This window comes from Melanotaenia boesemani, chromosome 8 (assembly GCF_017639745.1).
Source record: "Melanotaenia boesemani isolate fMelBoe1 chromosome 8, fMelBoe1.pri, whole genome shotgun sequence".
In the NCBI taxonomy this organism is placed as follows: Eukaryota; Metazoa; Chordata; class Actinopteri; order Atheriniformes; family Melanotaeniidae; genus Melanotaenia; species Melanotaenia boesemani.
Genome location: NC_055689.1, coordinates 37,600,934 through 37,627,432, shown reverse-complemented (window position 1 = coordinate 37,627,432; position 26,499 = coordinate 37,600,934). Strand labels below are relative to the sequence as shown.

Genomic DNA, 26,499 nt, shown 5'->3' with positions numbered 1-26,499 from the left:
TGGGAAGCTGAGACCGAGGTTTATGAAACATGAGTCAGCTCTGACACGACTGCCTGAAACTGTGGAAACACGGTGAAAGAGCGCCCTCTGCTGGCTGTGGGCGTGTGATGCATCAGAGGGAAGGCGTTGACATGGCTTCCTCCCTGCACGTCGTCTCATCTCAGTGCTGAATAAAGGAAACGTTTCCTGCCAGATGTTCACATCTGCTTCTGTCGCTCATAGAAACGATGACAGGCCGCAGGTAGCACTGGTTTAGGGGACGGTGTGGTTTAAAGCTGACCATCTTTAATGACAGTAGTAGCTACTCGCAGCCAGCGGGACGGAGCGTATGAGGGAAGGTGCAGCGGGGTGATGGTGGGACTGACTTCATGCAGCTGTATTAAAATTCATTCTGAGACAAACGCTTGTGCGACTTGTGTGTGTGCTGCAGAAGGTGGTTCACGTGGGAGTGGGAGTGTGCACGTATGGAAGTGTGTAGAGGTGCGCACCCACCTGTGACAGACAAGTCAGGGTTTGGGCAGTAGCCATAGTTTGTTGAGCGCTACTCGTTTATTCATTCATCATTTTCTCTCTTTAAATCGCTGGTTTTCATTTTTCCATGTATCTCTGCGCTGTGATAGCGCTCCGAAATGCATCCTTGGATCTCAGCGTGTCCGTTAGCCTCCTGCTGCGTCACAAAGCTGCCAACCCGAGGACCCGACCTCCTCCAGTCTGCAGCTAAAAGGCTTGTTTTTAGAAACCGCAACAGAATATTTATGGATGTGAACGGGTAGATGTATGTGTATGTCTAACCGTGCAGCCTTCAGTCAGGCCGCGCAGCCTTCAGTCAGGCCGTGCAGCCTTCAGTCTAACCGCGCAGCCTTCAGTCTAACCGTGCAGCCTTCAGTCAGGCCGCGCAGCCTTCAGTCAGGCCGCGCAGCCTTCAGTCAGGCCGCGCAGCCTTAAGTCTAACCGCGCAGCCTTCAGTCAGGCCGTGCAGCCTTCAGTCTAACCGCGCAGCCTTCAGTCTAACCGTGCAGCCTTCAGTCAGGCCGCGCAGCCTTCAGTCTAACCGCGCAGCCTTCAGTCAGGCCGCGCAGCCTTCAGTCAGGCCGCGCAGCCTTCAGTCAGGCCGCGCAGCCTTAAGTCTAACCGCGCAGCCTTCAGTCAGGCCGTGCAGCCTTCAGTCTAACCGCGCAGCCTTCAGTCTAACCGTGCAGCCTTCAGGCTAACCATGCAGCCTTCAGTCAGGCCGCGCAGCCTTCAGTCTAACCGCGCAGCCTTCAGTCTAACCGCGCAGCCTTCAGTCTAACCGTGCAGCCTTCAGTCAGGCCGCGCAGCCTTCAGTCTAACCGTGCAGCCTTCAGTCAGGCCGCGCAGCCTTAAGTCAGGCCGTGCAGCCTTAAGTCTAACCGCGCAGCCTTCAGTCAGGCCGTGCAGCCTTCAGTCTAACCGCGCAGCCTTCAGTCTAACCGCGCAGCCTTCAGTCAGGCCGTGCAGCCTTCCGTCAGGCCGCGCAGCCTTCAGTCTAACCGCGCAGCCTTCAGTCTAACCGCGCAGCCTTCAGTCAGGCCGCGCAGCCTTCAGTCAGGCCGCGCAGCCTTCAGTCAGGCCGAGCAGCCTTCAGTCAGGCCGTGCAGCCTTCAGTCAGGCCGTGCAGCCTTCAGTCTAACCGTGCAGCCTTCAGTCAGGCCGTGCAGCCTTCAGTCTAACCGTGCAGCCTTCAGTCAGGCCGTGCAGCCTTCAGTCTAACCGCGCAGCCTTCAGTCTAACCGCGCAGCCTTCAGTCTAACCGCGCAGCCTTCAGTCTAACCGTGCAGCCTTCAGTCAGGCCGCGCAGCCTTCAGTCTAACCGTGCAGCCTTCAGTCAGGCCGCGCAGCCTTAAGTCAGGCCGTGCAGCCTTAAGTCTAACCGCGCAGCCTTCAGTCAGGCCGTGCAGCCTTCAGTCTAACCGCGCAGCCTTCAGTCTAACCGCGCAGCCTTCAGTCTAACCGCGCAGCCTTCAGTCAGGCCGTGCAGCCTTCAGTCAGGCCGCGCAGCCTTCAGTCAGGCCGTGCAGCCTTCAGTCTAACCGTGCAGCCTTCAGTCAGGCCGTGCAGCCTTCAGTCTAACCGTGCAGCCTTCAGTCAGGCCGTGCAGCCTTCAGTCAGGCCGTGCAGCCTTCAGTCTAACCGTGCAGCCTTCAGTCAGGCCGTGCAGCCTTCAGTCAGGCCGTGCAGCCTTCAGTCAGGCCGTGCAGCCTTCAGTCAGGCCGCGCAGCCTTCAGTCAGGCCGCGCAGCCTTCAGTCAGGCCGAGCAGCCTTCAGTCAGGCCGTGCAGCCTTCAGTCTAACCGTGCAGCCTTCAGTCAGGCCGCGCAGCCTTCCGTCAGGCCGCGCCGCCTTCCGTCGGGCCGCGCAGCCTTCAGTCGGGCCGCGCAGCCTCGAGTCTAACCGTGCAGCCTTCAGTCTAACCGTGCAGCCTTCCGTCAGGCCATGCAGCCTTCCGTCAGGCCGCGCAGCCTTCAGTCGGGCCGCGCAGCCTTCAGTCGGGCCGCGCAGCCTCGAGTCTAACCGTGCAGCCTTCAGTCTAACCGTGCAGCCTTCCGTCAGGCCGTCCGTTCCTCTCCAGGCTAAAAGGTTCCAGTCTGACAGATTATTGATCAGCTGATCGACTTTATTAAAACATCTTGACACATTTACATGTTTACAAGGACGCGCTCTGCAGCATGCAAGCAACAACTGATCAATATCTAATCAATACACATCAGCTGGAAAATGCAGCATGGTTACCATGGCAACAGCAATGATGATGATGATGGAGACTCGTGTTCCGACAGAAGAGAGTCTCAAACAGAAGTTTGTCATAAATAAACATTTATTTTAAATCCAGTGTGTTTCACTGGTTCTGCACAAGAACCACGTGAAGATCCAGATCCAGCAGAGTCCAGGTTCTGCCGGTCTAAGGTGAGGCATGTTAGGAACCCTGTACTGGAGTGAGCCAGAGAACCGGGTCTTCGTAGAACCAACAGATCAGGTTCTGGTTAGAAACTTCAGACCAGTAAATGGTTTTCTCTGGGTCTATGAATGATCCAGAACCCAGAGGTTTGTTCTCAGTCAGAATCCAGTGAGAGGTTCTGAGTCTGAGTTCATCCATGAGGAACGCTGGAACTCTAAAAAGAGCCCAACATGAAGAGCAGAACCAAGCAGAACTGAAGGGTTCTGCAGGTTCTACGTTCTCTAAGTGCAGAACATCTGTGGAACTCTCAGGGTTCTGGAGGAGGTGAGAGAACCGGCATCTGCTCCAAACATAAACTAAGATGTTAGATTAGCAACATCAATGTGTTTAAATGTGCTAGAGGTTCTACAGCTGTTCTGCGGGTTTGGACTGGATGCTGTGGTTCTGGAAGATCAGCTGGTTCTGTGGGATAGAACTGAGCAGAGCAGAACGTCTTTGGTTTCTCCAGCAGGAGGCTGACTGAAGAACGTCGTGTGGAACGGTTCTAGATGTGAAGCAGTACAACCAGAACCCAGCAGAACATCTTGTGCAGAAGGAGAAACGGAACCCTGACCAGAGGAGTCGGTTATGTCGGGGTTCTAGAAGGGCATTCCTCCAGAGATCTGGCGGGCCACCTGATCCTCCGGGCTCTCCTCCTTGTCCTTCCTTTCCTGGTTCCAGTCCTTCAGGCCCTCCGGCAGGGACGTGTCCTCGTCCTCGCCACCGGTTCCCTCCACAAACTCCTCATACGTCGACTTCTCTGCGAACGGCCGCTTGCCCAGCAGCTCCACCATGTCGTTTTTATCCAGAACCTCCTTTTCCAGCAGCCGCTGAGCCACCTGGAGAACGCCAAAGGAGGAGACGGATCAGAATCACAACCCAGAACATCACGTTGTTCCAGCTGGTTCTGAAGGAGAACACAGCCTGCAGAACATCAGCTGGAGTCTGAGAACTTATCTGCTGAGAACCATCAGCTCCAAAGTTCTGGTTCTGATTTGAGAGGAAGAACCAACATTTTTACAGATCTGAAACTTTCCAGCGATCAGTTCCACCTAGCTCAGGTGGAAGCTCAGAACCCAAACCTGGACCAGGGTCCAGCCTGTTCTCCAGCTGACGTTCTACCATCTACAGACCAGGATTCTGTTCTAGAAAAGCTCAGGAACATTTCAGAGACAGTTCCTTCTAGAGAACACCTGCAGGGAACCACAGAGAACACTGAACCACCCGGCTGAAACGGGTCCCACACAGAACCCACAGCTGGGAACCAGATCTGAACTGGATCTCGGTACCTTCTCCACCTCTGTCTTCTTGTCGTTCAGCAGCTTCTGGGTTCTCTGGTAGGCCTCGCTGATCAGGGTTCTGACCTCGGTGTCGATGAGGCGGGCCGTGGCCTCGCTGTACGGTTTCTCCAGGACCATCTCACCCTGCCGCGGCAGATCGAAGGACACCTGGCCCACCTTTGGGTTCATCCCAAACTGAACGATCTGCAGGAGGACACAGAGAGCGGCGAGTCAGGCGACCAGAACTGACAGGAACCAGTTCTGCCCATCTCCAGCTCACCTGAGCGTAGGCGCTCTGCGTGACCTTCCTCAGGTCGTCCTGAGCTCCGGTTGTGATGCGTCCAAAGAAGATCTCCTCAGAGACCCGGCCTCCCAGGGTCATGCACATCCGGTCCAGCAGCTGCTCTTTGGTGTACAGGTACTGCTCTTTGGGCAGGTACTGGGCGTAACCCAGACCCTTCCCCCTGGGAATGATGGACACCTGGACAGGTAACCAGGACACACAGACACACCTCAGGATAAACAACCCCATGGTTCCATAAGAACTGAGTTCTATGTGAACCAGGCCCTGTAAGAACTGGTTTCTGTCAGGACCAGGTTCCGTGAAAAACAGGTTCTGTAAGAACCGGGTCTTGTGAAAACTGGGATTTATGAGGACCAGGTTCAGTGAGGACCAGTTTCAGTTCTCCAGTAAAGTTATAGCACAAAAGGTGAAACCATGAGGTCCAATCCCATCCGCCCCTGCAGCCATGTGACCCTTCAGTTGGACTCTAGGGGTCATGTGGAACCTCCTCGGTCCCTGAAAGGAGATCTGGATGGGACTGAACCTCCTGCAGACCTTAAGCAAAGGGTCGGCGTGCTCCAGGAACCACCCAGCAACGGCATGACCGGCCTCGTGATACGCCACCGTCTTCTTCTCCTCCGGCTGCAGAACCTGAGTCTTCTTCTCCAGACCTGAACAAAGAACACATGAGATCACAAAAACCAGTTCTGCTGGATCTGGTTCTGGTTCAACTGTCTCACCTCCGATGACCCTCTCTATGGCCTGTTCAAAGTGTGTTTGGCTGATGGCGTCGGACAGGTGTCGGGCGGCGATCAGAGCAGCTTCGTTACAGACGTTAGCGATGTCGGCGCCTGGAAGACACAGAGGACGGAGAAATAACTTGGGTGGGACAGACAGGTGAGACCGGCAGACAGGTGAGACCGGCAGACAGGTGACACCGGCAGACAAGGTGAGACCCGCAGACAAGGTGAGACTGGCAGACAAGGTGAGACCGGCAGACAGGTGAGACCGGCAGACAGGTGAGACCGGCAGACAAGGTGAGACCGGCAGACACCATTACCTGAAGGTGATGTTACCTGAAAATCCAGGTGTGAGGGCGGCCATCTTTCTTGCCAGACCATCTTTGTCCATGTCCGTCTCCAGCTTCAGAGGACGCAGGTGGACTTTAAATATTGATGCCCGTCCTTTGATGTCTGGAGGACCTGAGGTGATGAAACAGAACCTGAGCCTAACTGGACCCTAGAACCTGCAGAGCTCACCTGAGCAGGTCCACCTCCAACTTACCGATATAGATCTGTCTGTCGAAGCGTCCGGGTCTCATCAGAGCCGGGTCCAGAATATCCGGTCTGTTGGTTCCTGCCAGAACCACCACATTGGTGGCAGTATTGAATCCTGGAACACGGAGAAGCAGAACGTCATGATCTGTGGTTCTGAGTCCAGAACCTGACATAAATGTTCCATAAAGCAGAATCTGCAGAACCCCCCGAACTCTGCAGAACCCCCCGAACTCTGCAGACCCCCTGAACTCTGCAGAACCCTCCGAACTCTGCAGAACCCTCCGAACTCTGCAGATCCCCCCGAACTCTGCAGAACCTCCCGAACTCTGCAGAACCTCCCGAACTCTGCAGAACCCTCCAAACTCTGCACACCCCCTGAACTCTGCAGAACCCCCCAAACTCTGCAGAACCCCCCGAACTCTGCAGAACCCCCCTGAACTCTGCAGAACCCCCCTAACTCTGCAGAACCCCCCTGAACTCTGCAGAACCCCCCTAACTCTGCAGAACCCCCCTGAACTCTGCAGAACCCCCCTAACTCTGCAGAACCCCCCTAACTCTGCAGAACCCCCCTGAACTCTGCAGAACCCCCCGAACTCTGCAGAACCCCCCTGAACTCTGCAGAACCCTCCAAACTCTGCACACCCCCTGAACTCTGCAGAACCCCCCAAACTCTGCAGAACCCCCCGAACTCTGCAGAACCCCCTTGAACTCTGCAGAACCCCCCTAACTCTGCAGATCCCCCCGAACTCTGCAGATCCCCCCGAACTCCCCAAACAGAGGTGACGGAGTGACGGAGCCATGGAGCGCTGTGCTGCTGGAACATTAAAAACCACTTAGAACCAGCTCTAGAACCAGCAGTGGAACCACTTTGGGAAAAAGTACGAATCATTCAAACCCCAACAGAACAGAACCTGACAGCATGATGAAAACTCACCGTCCATCTCCACAAGGAGCTGGTTCAGAGTGTTCTCCTGCTCGCTCTGTCCTCCAAAGTTTCCTCTTCCTCTCTTCCGGCCGACGGCGTCGATCTCATCGATGAAGAGGATGCAGGGAGCGTTCTTCCTCGCCATCACAAACAGGTCTCGGACCTGGACAGAAACCAGGATATTGACTTTGTTTCCTCTGGAACTATTCCTCCTTATCCTCCACCCTTTCTCCACCTGTCCTACCCTAGCAGCCCTTCCTCACCCTGGCGGGGCCCACGCCTACGAACATCTCCAGGAACTCTGAGCCGTTGACGGTGATGAAGGGAACGTTTGCTTCTCCAGCCGTCGCCTTGGCCAGCAGAGTTTTTCCAGTTCCCGGCGGTCCGGTCAGAATAGCTCCCTGTAGGACCACAGACATGCCGGAACATGTCACCACAAACATCACATGCTGGATCTTGTCACTAACACAAACAGTGAGGTTTATTTATTGGGAGGCTTTAACATTGACCAGAGTTCTTCTGTCCAATGAAATCCAAACGAATGAGTCTGCTGCTTGTGGTCTAAATTATAAATGAACCATTAGAGTGTCTACCTGTACCGACCATATCTTCACAAACATGTCACATCTCTGCACTGACTCTTCATCCTCTCCTGCAGGCTTCAGAGACCATAATTTAATAACTACAGTAAGAAAACTAAAATACCAAGAACTGGTCCAAAGATTATGAGAAAAAGAACATTTAATAAGTTTAATCTGGATAAATATGTAGAAGAGACAAAAAAAGCCTAACATTCCTGTCGAGGAAGACCCAGAAGAAGCTTTTCAGACATTTGATAAGTTGTTAAGAGACAGTGAACAAACATCACCTGTAAAGACGTTTACTGTGCGTAAGTTAAACGACGGTGATTTAAAACAACCAACGCTAAAAAGAGCTCAGGCTAAGCTGACTGCAGTCACACTGGCTTAAATATAACTTATAACCAAAAAACTCTGTAACTGAACAAAACAAAGTACAGAAGAAAAAATATTATAATGACAACATAAACTACTAATGACAGTACACAATTATGGAAAACTCTAAATCCTCTCCTGAAAGGCTTTACTTCTATATCCTCCTACCTGGAGACAAACTGTGGATTTATAACTAAATCTCATGATATAATCATTTAAACAATTATTTTTAAATAAAACTGATTCCTTTAGAAACACCTTAAAATTAACCAAAGAAAATATGTTTTAAATTAATAAATAAAATCATAAGTAATAAAAAATGCAATTTTACTTTCAAAAATATAAATTTATCGCTTGTGGAACTATTACTGTTAACATAGAAGGATAAACCTCCTGGACGATAAAACCTGGAGCCTCTGTCTTCGTTCCGAGTGGAACCCACCTCGTCTTTCATGTCACTCCGCTGCTAATCGCTCTCCACTGGCTTCCAGTTGCAGAGCATCAGATTCAAAGCTCTGCTTCTGGCTTACAAAACAATAACCCAAACGGCTCCGGTCTACCTCCACTCCTTAATCCAGAGCTACACTCCCTCTCCACAGTTATGCTCTGCCAGTGAAAGACGCCTAGTGCTCCCACCACAAGGTGGCGCCACATCAGTAGCTAGACTCTTCTCCTCTGTTGTTCCCCGGTGGTGGAACGATCTACCAAACTCCGTCCGATCTGCAGAGTCCTTATCCACTTTTAAAAGCAAGCTAAAGACTCAGTTGTTTAAGGAGCATTTCCACACTTAGCTTAACTCTTCTACTCAGAATGAGTTAGAAAGATTTGTCCAGATCTTTGGTTCAACCAGGTACTGAAGAAGCTGCTGCACTTATGTCCAAGATGATGTTTGATGAAATCATGATGTCGTATTTAAACAAAATGACTTAAAAAAAAAACTATAAAATCCTTAAACAAACACAAAAATAATAATTAGCACTGCTTCCAGCTCTACATGCAGCACCTGGACTCCACCTGGTCCACCTGGACTCCACCTGGTCCACCTGGACTCCAGCAGTCTGACTAATTACTTAATTATGACGTCCCTCTCGTTTGAATGCATGCTTGTGTTGTTCTTACTCTCAAATGTAAGTCACTTTGGATAAAAGCGTCTGCTAAATGACTGTAGAATAGAATAGAATAGAATAGAATAGAATAGAATATCAGTGTTTTAATGAAAATAAATTTATTTCAGTAATTCTTCTATCAAAAAATTAAAAAATGAAATTCACAGAAACAGTCGACAGATTAGTTTTCTCCCAATTCAGAGTAAATTAATGGAAAAAATGATGAATGAACAGATTATTTGATATTTTAAAGACAACGTATTAACATGTTATCAGCCTGCTTCCAGATAAAATTATTCCACGGCGACTGCTTTAACCCAGCTGATGGATGACTGCTTCTGGACTTTTATTACTTGACTTTGGGCTGAATTTGATGTCCTGTGGCTTTGTGGAACCAGCGCTACAGTTAATTATTAGTTCTTTGTGGGATAAACAGCTGGTTTATTATAACGGCCGCTACATGTAAACATGGAGGCCGCGGGGCAGTCGTCTCGGCCGTCTTCTGTTCACAAGATTTACCAATGATTTACCATCAGTGTTAAGAAAAGACGCGTTTCAGTGTTTGCTGAGGACACAACTGTAAACAAAGTCAACAAATGACAGGAAAACAAGAACTGAACATGTGGTGAACTGGGTGGACGGTAACTCCTTTTAAATGTTTCTAAAACTACAAGCGTAGTTATTGGTACAAATCATTCTCTAAGAGATAAACCTCAACTTAAAATAAATCTGTAAAGCAGCTGGGAGTGATAATAAACCATCCTGGTAAAACCACATTCGGTCTGTAAAAGATGCTCAGAATATCTAAGCAAACAATTAAAGATTAAAGGATATTAGAAAGAAAAAGCAGCGTGTTGCTCTGAAATGTGGTTTCAGGACAAATGTTGTTAAAATGCTTCGAATCTTCTGGTTATGGGTGAAGGACAGATTTATTTTCACTGATTCATTTTTAAATAATATTATTATGACAAAAACACGTCAACATTTTACCAGAAACTTCCATTTAGCAAAGACACACATAATTCCTGGACAAGGCGCATGGTAGGCCGTGTTTCACCCTACCGAAACGTAAACCCAGGTTAGGCCAACGTACATGTTTAGAGCCATGAAGCTCACTACCACCAAATATTACACAACAACGTTTACGTTTTAAAACGCATCTGAAAATATAAAAATAATCAGATTTAAACTGAATAACGTGCGAGTGTATTTCCGTATGATAGTATATAAGTATGACTACTTTGTAAATGAATGTATAAATTAGGACAATGTTTGGAAATTAATGTTTTATTAGTCGAAAAAGTGAGATGATCAAAACATTATTTTAATATTTAATTTGTAATCTGTGAAAAATGTGAGTTGTGTACTTTTTCTACTGTAAACTGACCCCAGGAAGAACATCTGATGCAGCATGCTGCTGATAAACATGAACCACTCCCCATCCAGGCCTCGATGATCCTGACCTCCAGGAAAAACCGCCTCCTACCATCTGGGAAAACGTACCTTAGGAATCTTGGCACCCAGGTCCTGATACTGTTTGGGGTTCTTCAGGAAGTTGACGAACTCCATGATCTCCAGCTTGGCCTCCTCGCAGCCGGCCACATCTTTGAACTTGACATCAATCTCGTCTTTCAGGATCTTGGCCGTAGTCTCGCGAACGCTGAACAGCCCCCCCATTCCCCTGCCGGGCCGCCCCGCCCCCGCCGGGCCCCGCCGCAGCATGAAGAGCAGAAAGCCGATGATGAGCACTGTGGGAAGCATGCTTAGCAGGAACGTCCTGCGGAAGAAAACAACATCGGAGGAGGTTAGCACTGGAGGACTGATCTGATCCAAGCTAGTCCGGCTCAGCGCTCCTTACCCGTCGCTTTCGGTGGAGTAGACCACTGGCAGGCGGTTCTCCCCCTCGATGCCGAGCTCGTACTGGGCCGTCTCCAGGTTCCTCTCGAACGTGTCCACGCTACCAATGTTAAACCAGACGTACTGCTGCAGACGCAAAACAGAGGAGGTGTCACTCCCAGAACCAAAATCCGGTTCCAGAACCTAGTTCTGGTACCAGAACCAGGGTCAAACCTGACACTGGAACCATAACATAGTACTGACTACGCACCCCGTCCACTGGCATCTTCCCCGGAGCGAAGACCACTTTGACGTAACGCTTGTTGACAACCTCCAACCGATCAACCTGGCAGATGACACAGAGACATCATCACAGCTGCAGCCAATCAGAAAACACCACCTGTTGAGGTATGAGTATAGGTGTGTGCAGTTATGTGCCCAGGTGTGTCTAGATTAGGGCTGGGTGGTGTGGTCTAAAACTGGCATCCTGATTTTTTTTTTTTTGCCTTTTCCTGATACACGATTTATACCTCGATGTTTTGTCTCCTCTAAAACTCTGTAAACAAAGAATTCAACATCATCAGCATAAAAACACACCAGTAGCATTTAAGCAAACTGTTTATTTTAGCTTTATTTTTCACTTTCAACCAACTTTTTATTCTGAACCAGAGACCTGCTCTCACTTAAGCCTGCCGCACACGAGAGCTATCTACTGAGCTAAAAGTCATTTGAGACTGTTTTCTCAGCAGAGAGCTCGCCATGTGCGCCTCATTTTCGCCGAACTTTCTACCTCGCGAGGCCTTGAGGTGAAAACCAAACACGTTTGATATTTTTTGCCTCGCAAGGCAAAAAACTCACCGTGTGCGTGCTACGAAAGTTACGTGCTGAGGGCAGAAATTCAAGTGACCAATCAAGAAGCGCCCTCCGCTCACATGATTCGCTCACATGGTTCCAAGATGGCGACCCACAGCGAAGTTGTTAATGACTACATTTTGGAAGATAAATTGGTCGAAATGTGGCCAGACTATCCCTGTTTATATGCCATCACCTCGCCGGACTTTAAAAACAGGGACAAGCGCGAGCAGGCATTCAAGGAGATGGCAGCAAGATTAGACCAGACAGGTACGAACTGTGCAACGTCATGGGTACCAGCTAGGTTTTCCAACTGCCCCGTATTAGCCGGGAGCTTGAAACATCCTGTGTACGGTGTTATATGACTGTAATTTGACTTGCCGAACTACACATGCATATAGACGGAACAGCTATACCAAGGCCAGAAAACCTCAAACAAGTGGAAGTGCCAGGAAACACCTGACCAAACGTTCCAAATGGCTTTTGGAAAAACTGCAATTTCTTGCTCCCTACATCGCTGCTCGGCCAACAATAACAAACTTGGATACGGTAAGTATTTCCTCAATAATGTATTTATTAATCACAATATTGCAACATATGTGTACATAAAAAATACAGTTGGAAAGATTCACCATAAGAAATGTACAGTGTCTGTCTAATCAGCTTTTGGACTTGTTGGAGGAGAAAAGGCCTGAACTGATTTTTGCCAACTAGAAACATAGGGAACTCTTTGGAGACAAATGACATTAGATTCATCCTACTGAATTCACACTACCTTAGTTTTGATTTCCTGTCTACTTTATACCATCACTGACTGACCATGTCATGCTGCCACGGCACAGCTCCATAGTCAGAATTGAAATAGTCAGTAAGGAGCTGCCTTTGTAACTTTGCATCAGCTTTGGGGTTTCGATCAGTAGTTGGCTGCTATCCTGTCAGGGGGGATCATTCCTCCATGCTCCAGCAGTCAGGGGATGGTTAGCAGTGTCTTCACTATCACAAATGCTGATGTAGGAAAGCTTGTTGTTTTCCACCATATAGTTATGTAGACAACAGGCAGCCAAAATGACTTGATGCACTTTATCAGGCCTGAGATTGATTGTTGTCAAAAACACCCTGAACCTGTTGGAGAGAATGCCACATGCATTCTCGACCACCCGTCTAGCCCTGGATAACCCATAATTAAAAATTTGTTTTTTGGTGGTCCAGGTTTCTGTGTGGGTACGGTTTCATCAGTGTTAGTGACAGTGGGAATGCGTCATCACCAACTATGTGGTAGTTAATTTTGCTGCTGGATATTCCATTTATCTCTTCAGCTGGTGGCAAATTCAGGGAGTTTTCACTCAGTGTTTCTTTAATGCTGAGTTTGCAAAAATGCCAGCATCTCCTGCACGACCAGTTGCCCCCACATCTACATATGGGGACTTGTAATCTGCATTTACAAGAGCTAAGAGTACAACACTGAAGAAATGTTTGTAGTTGAAGTACTCTGAACCACTGTTTTCAGGCTGTTGGATGGCAATGTGTTTGCCCTCAGTTGCTCCGACGCAACAAGGATAGTTCCACCTCTCCTTGAATTCCTTGGCCTGTTCACCTGTTGTTGTCCGGACCTGAAAAAAAAGAGATATTTAATGTTTGCTTTTAATTTAATAATTTCAGCCATCACCATCTGATACAGCTGGCAGTGAGGACGCCATTGATGTGCTAGATGATGGCCAAAGCGAAGACCCCAATGATGCATCTTCTGTCTTTAAAAGTGAAGCCGATGAAGGAGAAAGCAGTACAAGCACATCTACCCCCAAATTCACAAAACAACCCATCATACGAACAAACCATCTGAAACAGCAACGAGATGCTGAAGAATATCAGTTGATAAAAGGGTTGGCTGAGTCAGTTACTCAGAGAAACAAGGCACAAAAAAAATCAGTGGAAGATGATGCAGTTTGTGCATTTGGTCGGTATGTCACACAAACGTTGTCTGAGTTTGATCCATACACTAGAAACATGGCGCAATTCCATATTAATAATATTTTATTTCAGGCACAAATGGGAACACTTGGCCAAATTACACACCCCATCCGCCCAAGACCACCACCAATGTTTAACCACCAGCCACAACCATTTCATCCCCGACATGAGTGGGTGGGTCCCAAACAAGCTGTTTACCAAAATCATGTCTCAGGTGACAACGACCAAGTGTATGAAACACTGTAATATTTTCATTGCAAATGTTGTGTATACATACAAAGTTTATGTTTTTTACTTTGAGTTTTTGTGTGTGTGTGTGTCAGTGCCACTTCACAGCCTCCTCACCAGCGAGTGTCAGTGTGTGAGTCAGTGTGAATGTATTATTTTCCTCACCTCAGCTTTTGTTTGTCTTTTGATTTTTGTCGACCTCCCTAAACAGTGTGACACAGTTGAGACCTCTAAAGAAATTAAGACTAGGTCCATGTTATTGTTTACAATTCTGTTCATTGTTTGAAATGAATGTTTACAAACATTTTTCTTTCATTCATAGATGTCTTATGTGTGATTCTACTGTTCTATTTTTGGAACATATTAGGCTAATAGAGCATTTATTTTTGTAAACTGCTTTATTTAATAACTTGTTGCATCTGTAGTGCATACTGTTGTGTTTGAATAAAATGCAGTTCATTACCTTCATATACTGCTCCCTCATTGTGCTGTACAACACCTGGCATGTCTCATCAACAATATTTCAGACTGTCCTTTCTCCAGCCCTGAATTGAAATGCCAGACTTCCAAATGTTTCACCTTAAAATATACAAACATTAAAATCTTATGAGCTTTATGCTTTATGAAAGCATAATGTAGTTGTGATGGCCTTGCTTTTTCTAACAAAATTGACATAATTCTTTTTGGTAGAGCTAGCTACATATAAACATAGTAAACTAGGGCCAGCCACAGTCATCCTGCATGTAATGTAATTTACATTGTAAAAAACATACCTGTAGCCAGGAATCTGAGCGTGATGGCAAGCCTCTCTCCGGGACTGATACCCTGTCGCATCGTGGTATCAACTTTGAGGATCGATGGACCCACCATTTCCAACACCCTCTCGAAGGATTCTCTGTCCAGGCGGTGGTATTGCCGGAAGGATTCTGGGTCTTCGAGTCGCATCTCTTGGAGAAGATTAGCATAAACTCCTTGCCCTGTCCTGCTTTGCAGCCATGACCTCACCCATGTTCTCCTAACTTTAGAACGCCGGCGACGACGGCGCCTCATCAACAGAAGGAGTAGCAATATTTCCTCCATATCCACCTCTGTCTCCGTTTCATTCATTTCTGACAAGAGGGGGCTGCCATCTTGGAATCATGTGAGCGGAGGGCGCTTCTTGATTGGTCACTTGAATTTCTGCCCTCAGCACGTAACTTTCGTAGCACGCACACGGTGAGTTTTTTGCCTCGCGAGGCAAAAAATATCAAACGTGTTTGGTTTTCACCTCAAGGCCTCGCGAGGTAGAAAGTTCGGCGAAAATGAGGCGCACATGGCGAGCTCTCTGCTGAGAAAACAGTCTCAAATGACTTTTAGCTCAGTAGATAGCTCTCATGTGCGGCAGGCTTTAAAAACCAGTGTTTCCCCAACATCAACCACCACCACCCCTTCATTTTCTGCACCGCTTCATCCAGTTCAGGATCGCGGGGAAGCTGGAGCCTATTCCAGCAATTAACAGGCAAGAGTACAGACAGGTACACCTGGACAGGTACACCTGGACAGGTACACCTGGATAGGTCACCAGTCCAACACGGAGAGACAATCAACAGCTCACTCACTCCTAGGGAGAATTTAGAGATTAACCTAGCATGCACGTCATTGGACGGTGGGAGAAAGCCAGAGTACCCATGCAAACTCCACACAGAAAGGCCAAGGACCCAAACCAGAACCAGCCTGGGCAGCTCTAATGTGAAATGGCTAAATGTTCCACAGCTTTGAAGCAGCAACCTAAAAAGCTCCGTCAGCCCTGGATCCGAGCCTGGAGGATCTTCAGAAGGAGGTGTGTAGAGGACCTCCAAGTCCTGGCTGGAGCAGAAGCTCTGACAGATGCGAGGAAGACAAACCAGACTTTAAAATGAAGAAATAAAACTTTTTACCGAGTCCTAAAACTAACGAGAGCCGATGCAAAGTAGCAGCAGGGTCATGTGATCACGAGGCCTCCTCCTGTCTGAGCTGCTGTCGGTGCAAAGATGGCTGGGCCCAATACAGGGAGCTGCAAGGAGGTGGAGGAGAAGCAGCTGGAGGAGAAGGAGGAGGAGAAGGTGGAGGAGAAAAAGGAGGTGGAGGTGAAGCAGCTGGAGGAGAAGGAGGAGGAGAAGGTGGAGGAGAAAAAGGAGGTGGAGGAGAAGCAGCTGGAGGAGAAGGTGGAGGAGAAGCAGCTGGAGGAGAAGGAGGAGGAGAAGGTGGAGGAGAAAAAGGAGGTGGAGGTGAAGCAGCTGGAGGAGAAGGAGGAGGAGAAGGTGGAGGAGAAAAAGGATGTGGAGGAGAAGCAGCTGGAGGAGAAGGAGGAGGAGAAGGTGGAGGAGAAAAAGGAGGTGGAGGAGAAGCAGCTGGAGGAGAAGGTGGAGGAGAAGCAGCTGGAGGAGAAGGAGGTGGAGAAGAAGAAGGTGGAGAAGGAGGAGGAGAAGGTGGAGGAGAAACAGCTGGAGAAGGAGGAGGTGGAGGAGAAGAAGGAGGTGGAGTTTCCTGCTCCAGTGTTCTAAGAACTTCGTGTCCATCTGGAAACATGAACAGCTGAACGAGCCGTCGTCTCCTCCTCGTCGTCGTCGTATTACTGATTAAAATGTCTGCCATTCAGCTTCAACCTCTTAATGCTAACTAGCCAGCTAGCTGCCTGCTGCTAACTAGCTAGCTGCCTGCTGCTAACTAGCTAGCTAGCTGGCTGAAAATCCCACCAAGACGTTAAAACGCTGCTGTGATCGTTCATCCTCCATGTTCACCTTACAGTTTTATATCCTTCGTAACACGTCTCGGACACATCGAGTGAATCCAATAGATCGTCCAGCTCTGGTCTAGATGTGTCCAGGTGTGTGAGTAGGTGTGTTTAGATGTGTCCAGGTGTGTGTGTGTAGATGTGTTTAGATGTGTCCAGGTGTGTGTGTGTAGATGTGTTTAGATGTGTCCAGGTGTGTGTGTGTAGATGTGTTTAGATGTGTCCAGGTGTGTGTGTGTAGATGTGTTTAGATGTGTCCAGGTGTGTGTGTAGGTGTGTCCTCACCATGCCTTTGGATAGGTAGTTATTGACAAAGTCCTTCCAGGTGACCTCCCGTCCTCCGTCCCTCAGGAAGAAGTAGTAGGTGATGGTGGTCCAGAACGCCACGCCACTCAGCAAGTACATCCGGAATTCCTTATCATCCCAGGGAATGTCCCCCTGGAACAAAGACAGGTGGACACTGGACAACCACACCTGTCTCAGCAGGTGATCCACACCTGTTCAACTCACATCAGGCTGCTCCAGATTCAGAACCAGGAACTGACCTTCTGCAGCCGGCTGTACCAGTGTGAGTCCTCCTTACGTCCTCCTCGTTTCCCACCTCCTCCTCCTCCTCCGCCTCCTCCTCCTCCTCCTGACCTCCCAGCTGCTCTCTGAGTGTTGGAAGTTTTAGATTCTGAGAGGAGGGAATGATCCAACACACCAAAAGCATTAAGGCCAGAACCAGAACTGGAACCAAGCTGAAATGTGGAGCTTCTCTACCTTTAGCTTCAGAGTTCTTCACAGGTTTTTGACCTTCTGGAAAATATTTCTCAAAACCTGAAAACAGAAAAAATATGTTACAGCAGGACCACCTGACCCGGTTCTGTGGTTCTGAGTCCAGTATGAGCAGACGGATGCTGGTGCAGGGTCATCCGGACCTCAGAGACTCTTCAAAGGTGAAAGAAACCAGCAAACAGAGCCTGTGTGAGGAAAATCCGGAGCGAAGGACAGAAGCGGAACAGTAGAACCGAGGTGGTCTGGCCTGGATGAAGAACTGGACGACTGCCAACAGGGGGCAGTACAATGGCACACAGGGACCTCCTCCTCTACCTCCACCCACAGCCTGTCTCCTGAGACCTCCTCCACCTCTAGCCTGTCTCCTGAGATCTCCTCCAACTCTAGCCTGTCTCCAGAGACCTCCTCCACCTCTAGCCTGTCTCCAGAGTCCTCCTCCACCTCTAGCTTGTCTCCAGAGACCTCCTCCAACTCTAGCCTGTCTCCAGAGTCCTCCTCCACCTCTAGCCTGTCTCCTGAGATCTCCTCCAACTCTAGCCTGTCTCCAGAGACCTCCTCCACCTCTAGCCTGTCTCCAGAGTCCTCCTCCACCTCTAGCTTGTCTCCAGAGACCTCCTCCACCTCTAGCCTGTCTCCAGAGTCCTCCTCCACCTCTAGCTTGTCTCCAGAGACCTCCTCCACCTCTAGCCTGTCTCCAGAGTCCTCCTCCACCTCTAGCTTGTCTCCAGAGACCTCCTCCACCTCTAGCTTGTCTCCAGAGACCTCCTCCAACTCTGGCCTGTCTCCTGAGACCTCCTGCAACTCTAGCCTGTCTCCTGAGACCTCCTGCAACTCTAGCCTGTCTCCTGAGACCTCCTCCACCTCTAGCCTGTCTCCAGAGACCTCCTCCACCTCTAGCCTGTCTCCAGAGTCCTCCTCCACCTCTGGCCTGTCTCCAGAGTCCTCCTCCACCTCTAGCCTGTCTCCTGAAACCTCCTCCACCTCTGGCCTGTCTCCAGAGTCCTCCTCCACCTCTGGCCTGTCTCCTGAGACATCCTCCACCTCTGGCCTGTCTCCTGAGACCTCCTCCACCTCTGGTCTGTCTCCTGAGACCTCCTCCACCTCTGGTATGTCTCCAGAGTCCTCCTCCACCTCTGGCCTGTCTCCTGAGACCTCCTCCACCCACAGCCTGTCTCCTGAGACCTCCTCCACCTCTAGCCTGTCTCCAGCACCTCTAGCCTGTCTCCAGAGTCCTCCTCCACCTCTGGCCTGTCTCCAGAGACCTCCTCCACCTCTGGCCTGTCTCCTGAGACCTCCTCCACCTCTAGCCTGTCTCCAGAGTCCTCCTCCACCTCTGGCCTGTCTCCAGAGACCTCCTCCACCTCTGGCCTGTCTCCAGAGACCTCCTCCACCTCTGGCCTGTCTCCTGAGACCTCCTCCAAGTCTGGCCTGTCTCCTGAGACCTCCTCCACCTCTAGCCTGTCTCCAGAGTCCTCCTCCACCTGTGGCCTGTCTCCAGAGACCTCCTCCACCTCTAGCCTGTCTCCTGAGACCTCCTCCACCTCTAGCCTGTCTCCTGAGACCTCCTCCACCTCTAGCCTGTCTCCAGAGACCTCCTCCACCTCTAGCCTGTCTCCTGAGACCTCCTCCACCTCTAGCCTGTCTCCAGAGACCTCCTCCACCTCTAGCCTGTCTCCCTTCGGACTGCAGTTCCAGATTCAGGGGTTCTAGTGCTCCGCCTTTAAACTGGTGGTGTACCTGTTTTCTGAATCCAGAACCTGAATAGATGATCAGTTCTAACCGGTCTTGCTCACCTTTTGGGGGTCTGGAGCTCAGCCTCCTGTAGGCCCCCAGCAGGTCGCTCAGCAGGCTCCGTCCAATCACCACCTGTCCTGGACCAGCTGAAGACGTGACCTGAGGAGGACAAACCAGGGACCACAGGTGAGTCCATGGAAAGCACGCCATGTTTCGTCAACTGGTGTCCACCCTGCAGGTACACCTGTGACCAGGGTTTCCCACAGACCAGCATGTGGAGCAGAGCCACCGATCCGCCCGCCCCTCCTTGAAGCTGCCTCCAGCATAACATCTGGAAACGTCTACATCCGCTTTGTTGATGACTCGCAACTGCTCAATGTGGGTCACCCCGCCATCACTGACAGCTGATTGGCCCACCCCTCCTCTCCATGCACAGTGCTCGAGGCCGATCTAAAGACACCCTGAAGCAGAGGGGCATTTAGTACAGAGAAGACGGTCCACCGCAGCTGAGTCTACAACAGTTAGCATGATATGCTACGTTCAGACACACCTGCCCAAAAGTTACTGTAACTCAGAAAGCTAATGTTAGCCTGATGAGCTACATCTGACACTGGTAGCAGTTTATTTAGTGTTAAATAATATTTCTTTCTAGTTGCTGGGTGGGGGGGGGCTCCAGCTGCGTGGGCGGGGCTCCAGTTTGGTGGGAGGGGCTCCAGCTGTGTGGGCGGGGCTCCTGTTTGGTGGGAGGGGCTCCAGCTGTGTGGGCGGTGCAGAGGGACACCATCACGCTATTAACCAGGTGGACAAGGAGTTGCAGGAAATAAAGACGTGTGGACAGAAATGAGGACAAGAATATAAACATTGTGTAAGAATTAATAAAGGAAATCCTCCTCTTGTGTGTTTCGTTAGCGTAGCATCACTTCTGGACCTCCAGCCTCCAGTCTGGTCCCGCTCTGCTGGACTGAAGGACCAAAGCTACTTTCCACACTGACTGCTACATGCTGGCATCAGACTGGCTCCTTATTTATCTGGATGGTTTTATAACATGAAGTTTTGTTCCACAATGACAGAACATGTTTTAGTGGTTGAGCTTCTTATTAATATCATCTCTCTTTTTCCTGGAAATCCTGGTTTTCCCAAGCGTGGCTCTTAGGAGGATTAATATGGAATGTGTCTTTATTCATGTCTGCAAACAGCTTTAATATCTAAAATCCCAAAAGTTGACTATTTGGTGTACACCAGTTTTTGTTCCTACGCAAGCTTTAGAAATGAGGGCCCAGAGCAGGACCTCCTCTAACCAGGTGATGGACAGGTGACAGGAAGGATTTATATGCAGGGGCGGGTCTAGAAAAGTTCTGATGAGGGGGTCAGGCAGGGGCACAGATGAGAATTTCTTTTAAGGCCCAGATTTAGAAAATTATTTGCAGCTCATTGCAACTGAAGTGGTCATCAGGTGTTAAATGTGTAAAAAATAAGCAGCTGGTGATTTTTCAGTGTTGATGTGGAAAAACGTGTAGAAGTGTGTTACATGCTGCATTCACTGACACTTGGCTCATCTGAACTTACACCCAATATTTATTAGCAATGCATTACCTCTAACCTCCTGACCATGCCTTTCTATGCAGATCAACAGCCTTCCGATGGTAAAATAGGCATTTTGTTACTTGGTTATCCCCAAGCCACAGTTCTGGTTCAGAAGTTAATCCTGACGGTCCAGCCGTGTGAAACCGGAAGTGCTGAAAACATAGAATTAACAGCTTTAGCAGCTAAAGGGGACCTCACAAAACTAAACTAAACTCAATTAAACTAAACTAAAATTGAGCTGAATCATCTCAAATGCCTCTCGTGGCTCTAAAGGCGACTCTGGACAACAACAGCTCAGCATACAGGTGTGTATTTAATATGGCTGCGCGCACCCCGATGACCGGCTCCACCGACCACCACCTCACCGCTAGCTTCACTCCCTCCCCGGTGCCAGGGGAACACCACAGCAGCAACCTGGTCTGTTGGAAACACGAGTCATCGTCTCCTGTCTGACGTCACAAACTCAGTACAAGTAAAGATCACAGGTAACCGGGTCCCGGTTCAGCGGGCTATATGTTCGGACCACTGTCAAGGTTAGCATGTTAGCTTGTCCTCCACCTACCAGCCTGGGCGGAGTTCCGGAGGGCAGCAGCAACCGGAGCAGGCTCCTACAGCCGGTGGCCAGCCGCAGGTAGCGGTGAGCCATCCTCCCGGTAGACCGGAGCGGAACAAACGGAGCTAAACACGGGCCAAGTTCACGAGAGCTGTTCCGTAATCGCACCACGCCGCCATATTTACTCCACACTTCTTCTTCTACTGTTGTTTACAAGGCTGTTTGACCACTGCGCCGCCTGCTGGTGTTGTGCCGTAAAAAGCACCCCCTCTCAATGAGCCTTACCAAAAGCATGAACTAATCTGCTGATAAAAAGACATATATATATATATATATATATACAGAAAAAATTAGTTTGGAATGGCCTGTGGTCAAACAGAAATAATAGGACCAGGACCAACAGGGACAGATTTACTTGGGGGTGCATATTCTGGCTGGGCAGTCTGCCAGAATATGCTTTTCACGGCAGGGGTGCTTTTTTCGGCACGACACCGGCCATGGCGGGGTGGAGGTGCAGCTGGACGGGGCAGGCCATAGATATATATAGAACGCTAGATGCCTCGTCCGCGTTGCCAGCCAACAAAGTCGAACGTCCGTGCCTGGCGGCCATCTTACCACAGGTAGCTCTCTCACCCATAACGCTGTTGGTAGTGTAAAAGTACTTTTCAGAGGACCATAACTTGATCAAATTTCAACAGATTTTCAAACGGTTTGGTTTGTTATAAACATGGGTGGATGTAATAATTATACTCAATTGTTATTAATGATTATGTTGTCCTAAAAATAATGTTATGAAACAGGTAGATTAATATTTCCTATTACAAATAGGCTATAAGAAAGGCTCTATGTTGAAATCCCCACCCTCTACACAGATGTATATACTGTAGACACTGCATACTTGAATAATTGAGGCCTTGAGACCATACATGTAGGGGATAAACTTAACTGAACATTTTACCCACCTCTGACAATACTTCATCCGCCTCTCAATATAATGCATGCTCATAATGTACCATAATCACAGAATACACAATATAAATTTACCCCTTTCATGCGTAGCATCCACTACGGTGGACACCTATTTGACAGCTGTTTTCTAGTATATTCTTGGGTGGATATTTGTAATTTTGCCACTTCAGGGGACATCAGTGAGTCATGCAATACACTGTCACTTACTCTAGAATGAATATTTATATATGTAAATTCATACATTGTAATAACCAAACTTTCTTTAGTGATAAACAGGAAAATAAAAATGATAGCCATATTTTTATAGAATAGCCAGATAATATAAATATGAAAAGCTTATCTAATTAATAATTTTGAATAAACTGTCAAAATACATTTAAAAAATAAGGTAAAATATGATCAAGAAATAAAAAAGCATCACTGTATGTGTCTCTGGAAGTAAAATACTGTATGCAAAAAACATGTGGCACTGTTTCTTATAATTCATGCTTGAAAGGGTTAATACCACTAATATTGGTATAAACAGTAAACGGTAACCTTCAGCATTATCAAATGTCCTCAATGTACAGTATAATTTACATTTACATATATGAAATCATAGAAAACCAGTCTGAAACACATTGTTTAGAAATATTTAATTAGGAGCTGAAACTCGGTGTCCGAAGACCCAACATCCACATTGCGCTAATGCCTCGTTTTCTTGTGTCAAGACTACGATGATTAGCGCAGCCATAAGCTGCACAAAAGTCCGGCATGTTCTCTTTGAAAAACAAATTTCCTGTAGAAATAAGAATGGAAGATGTTTTAAACAAACCAAACCCAAATTGAAAATCATGTGCAACTTTAGTTATATTGAAAAGAAACACCAATTCTGCCTCTGACTTCGACGTAAAATTACTAGGTGCTAGCTAGCAGCCTAGCCATACACAACGTTGACTAAACCGTTTTCTGAAGAGAAAATCTGCGATTTCAACATGTCCAAGCATCCAGGATTATAACCACGTTAATACTGTTTCTAATAAATCCAACCATTTGTAAATCCGTCAAAATTTCATCGAGATAAGAATAATAATGTTTCAGCATATCACTGACCTTACCTTGGTTTACCTCAGGTTCGACAGATTCTGCCAGGAAGCGAACCTGTGGTAAGATGGCCGACCTGTGATGCCGTTTAAGACTCCGCCATAAGGCATCTAGCGTTCTATAAATATCTATGGGGCAGGCGGACAGAAAGGAAGAAAAACGAGATATTTCAGAGGAAGGACAGATCAGGTGGAGCCAGACCCCAGAACCAGTATCAACAGCCCCACAGCCCCCACCGTGGAGCTAGCCACACCAGGATCCGTTCTACCACCGCCACCAGACGGTAGACGGAACCTGGTCTGGCTTTAAGGTTTTGCTTTCTATATATTTTTTATTAAACCTTCCAAAATATCACAGTCCATGGTTTATCATTCCATTTTCAGAACATAAATAATACATCGCTTTAGACCGATGGAGCTGTGGAGAAAAAACAACCCAAAAACATGGAAGGGTTAGAAGAAAAATATCAACAGTTTTTCCGACTATTGGGACAGCAAATGGGTCTCTTGTAAAAAAAACTATGTTGGCTTTTTTAGATTTGATTGTAGTGATAATTTTTTCCTCTTAATTGGATGATTAAGACCTTTTACATTCCATGTCATCAGGGTACGGGTCCTTTAATATCTAACGTGGTGTGGAAGGTGATAGTGGATTGTGTACAAATGTCTCACATTTCACATCATTTCCTTGTTTTTATTCTGGACCGTTGGTGTCATCGTTTCCCATTTCTCTAGATTCTGTGCGTACACCTGCGTCAGAGTTGCCGAGAAGGTAGAAACATTTTCCCGTCAAGTTTGGTTTTCATAAATCCCAAAAGTTGGCATATGCCAGTTTTTCTTCCTATGCCAGCTTTGGAAATGAGGCCCCAGAACCAATCAGGGTCCAGCTCATAGACTGAATGTAAAAGATGGGCGGAGCCTCCGTGACGTCAACCGTAGGTTTCTGAAGAACTGAACTGAAGCTCATTGGGTGTTTCCACCGTCACCATCTTGTCGTATATCGTCATTCACGGAAAATCTAAAAAACGGGCAAACCTTTGTGGTAAAACCCTGTGTAAAGTACTAAAAACTGCAGTTCCCCCCTCATCCACTAGGGGCTCCACAACAGAGCAAATCCCCACACACTCCTATATAAAAAAAAACAACTTCACAGCAGAAACAAACATGTTTAAAGCCGCCTTAGCTTTAGCCCACCTACCTCCGTTAGCTGGTTAGCTACTGTTAGCTACTGTTAGCTCGGTTAGCTCGGTTAGCTCTTAGCTACAGGCAGCTCGGAGTTTGATGGGTGTCAATCATCCACCCCCACCTTCACAGTCTCCCTCTCAGCTCCACCTCTTTACCCATTTTTGGATTTTCCAGGACTAAAGACACGCGTGACGCTACAAAGATGGTGACGGTGGGAACGCCCAATGAGCTTCACTTTTGCGCTTCAGAAACCTGCGGGTGACGTCACGGACGCCCCGCCCATCTTTTATATACAGACTATGGTTTGAAGATGTCTGCCTGTGTGTGTGTGTGTGTGTCAGTGTGTGTGTGTTTGTGTGAGAGAGAGAGAGAGTGTGTAGTGAAGAGCTTTTTAAAACTTGTTTAATTAATGCAATGACAATAAAAAAATATATATGATAATGATGATGATGGTGATAATGATGATGATGGTGATGATGATTATGGTGATGATGATGATGGTGATGATGATGATGATGATGGTGATGATGATGATCAGAGGAACGTTTCCAGGTCATTTTAAATGTACATATGTGTCCATTTCCACATGTGTGTAGTAATCCTGACCACCTGAACGGAAGTTGCCCCCTGCCGTGGAAATGTTTTACAAACAGAAAACATGAAACTCGTGTGGATTTTTTCCCTTGGAGGATAAATACTGCATCTTTTGTTAAATTAATCCCAGTACGGACAAAGACTTCTTGATCCAGTTTCTTTCCCTCCTGGAAAATGTCGTCTTCCTGAGAGAAAACTGGATGTCTCACTTTATTTTCATTACTTATCACTGTAATTATAGCTCTTGTAATAAAACCTGGTTTAAGTTATAGACAAGGCAAGACAGTTTATTTGTACAGTACGTTTCATGTACAGGACAATTCAAAGTACTTTACATAAAACAAAGACATTACAGATATTTAGAAATAGTAAAAGGCATCAACACATAATCACAATAAAATAATAAATTACATTAAAATGATTAAAAGCAAGATAAGTTAAAAAAGTTAATGTGCAGATTTCATGTATAGGTGCATGAGAAAAGAAAAGTTTTTAACCTGGATTTAAAAATGTCTACATTTTGGTGAAAGTTTAATCTCCACTGGCAGTTTGTTCCACTTGTTTGCAGCATAACAGCTAAATGCTGCTTCTCCATGTTTAGTCTGGACTCTGGTCTGGACTCTGGTCTGGACTCTGGTCTGGACTCTAGTCTGGACCCTGGTCTAGACTAGTTGACCAGATTCTTTGGATCTAAGAGCTCTGCTAGGTTTATATTCTCTGAACATATCACAGATGTATTCTGGGCCTAAACCATTCTGGGATGTAAACAAGCAGAAGGGTTTTAAAATCTATTCTGTGACTGACTGGAAACCAGTGTAAAGATTTCAAAACTGGTGTGATGTGTTCAGATCTCTTAGTCCTGGTTAAAACTCTAGCAGCAGCGTTCTGGATGAGCTGCAGATGTTTAATGCTCTTTATAGGAAGTCCTGTTAAAGACCATTACAGTAATCCAGTCTACTGGAGATGAATGCATGGATGAGTTTCTCTTGGTCTTTCTGGGAGACTAAACTTTTAATTCTGTTGATGTTTCTGAGCTGGTAAAAAGCTTCTTAGTGAAGCTTTGATGTGGCTGCTGAAAGTCAGGTCTGAGTCTATCAACACTCCCAGGTTACGAACTTGGTCGGTGATTTTAAGAACCCGAGTCTTCAGGTGTTTGCCAATGCTGACCCTCTTCTCTTTCTACCAAACAGAATAATCTCAGTTTTGTCTTCATTTAATTGTAGAAAATTCTCCCTCATCCAGGTGTTTATTTGCTCCAGACTCTGACACATTAAGTCTATTGGACTGCAGTCATCTGGTGACAGAGACATAAAGTTGTGTATCATCTGCATAACTTTGATAATTAATGCTATAGTTCTGTAATATTTTACCCAAAGGGAGCAGATACAAGTTGAACAGAAGAGGTCCAAGGACTGACCCCTGGGGGACTCCACAAGTCATGGCCACTCGCTCGGATTCATAGCTGCCGATCGTAACAAAATAACTCCGGCCTTCTAAATAGGACCTGAACCAGTTAAGGACCGCTCCAGAAAGTCCAACCCAGTTTCCAGCCTGTGCAACAGGATTCTGTGATCTACAGTATCAAACGCAGCACTGAGATCCAGCA

The 26,499-nt window shown here is 47.6% G+C and overlaps 1 protein-coding gene across 2 annotated transcripts; it reads right to left on the bottom strand.

Annotated features, from left to right (window-relative positions):
- Positions 1-2,611: 2,611 nt before the first annotated feature.
- afg3l2 (AFG3-like AAA ATPase 2) lies at positions 2,612-21,272 on the bottom strand. Of its 2 annotated transcripts, XM_041991536.1 has the most exons (18): positions 21,073-21,272; positions 18,986-19,085; positions 17,178-17,234; positions 16,961-17,091; positions 16,701-16,853; positions 10,887-10,961; positions 10,638-10,762; positions 10,283-10,556; positions 6,984-7,121; positions 6,730-6,883; positions 5,803-5,910; positions 5,595-5,720; positions 5,259-5,369; positions 5,074-5,189; positions 4,516-4,716; positions 4,245-4,439; positions 3,528-3,794; positions 2,612-3,491 (listed from the first exon to the last, which is right to left on the bottom strand). In XM_041991536.1, the coding sequence occupies exons 1-17, from the start codon at positions 21,154-21,156 to the stop codon at positions 3,555-3,557; spliced, it is 2,388 nt and encodes a 795-aa protein (XP_041847470.1). In that variant the 5' UTR covers positions 21,157-21,272; the 3' UTR covers positions 2,612-3,491; positions 3,528-3,554. The 2 variants fall into 2 exon arrangements, with proteins under 2 accessions (XP_041847470.1, XP_041847468.1); XM_041991534.1 differs by having other exon boundaries at positions 2,612-3,794.
- Positions 21,273-26,499: the final 5,227 nt, after the last annotated feature.

Coding starts and splice junctions, on each gene's coding strand:
- afg3l2 (XM_041991534.1), bottom strand. CDS start 21,156: ATGGCTCACCGCTACCTGCGGCTGGCCACCGGCTGTAGGAGCCTGCTC. Junction 17,235..18,985: donor GAGCTCCAGACCCCCAAAAG/GTGAGCAAGACC, acceptor TTCTGTTTTCAG/GTTTTGAGAAATATTTTCCA. Junction 10,763..10,886: donor GGAAGATGCCAGTGGACGGG/GTGCGTAGTCAG, acceptor TTGCGTCTGCAG/CAGTACGTCTGGTTTAACAT.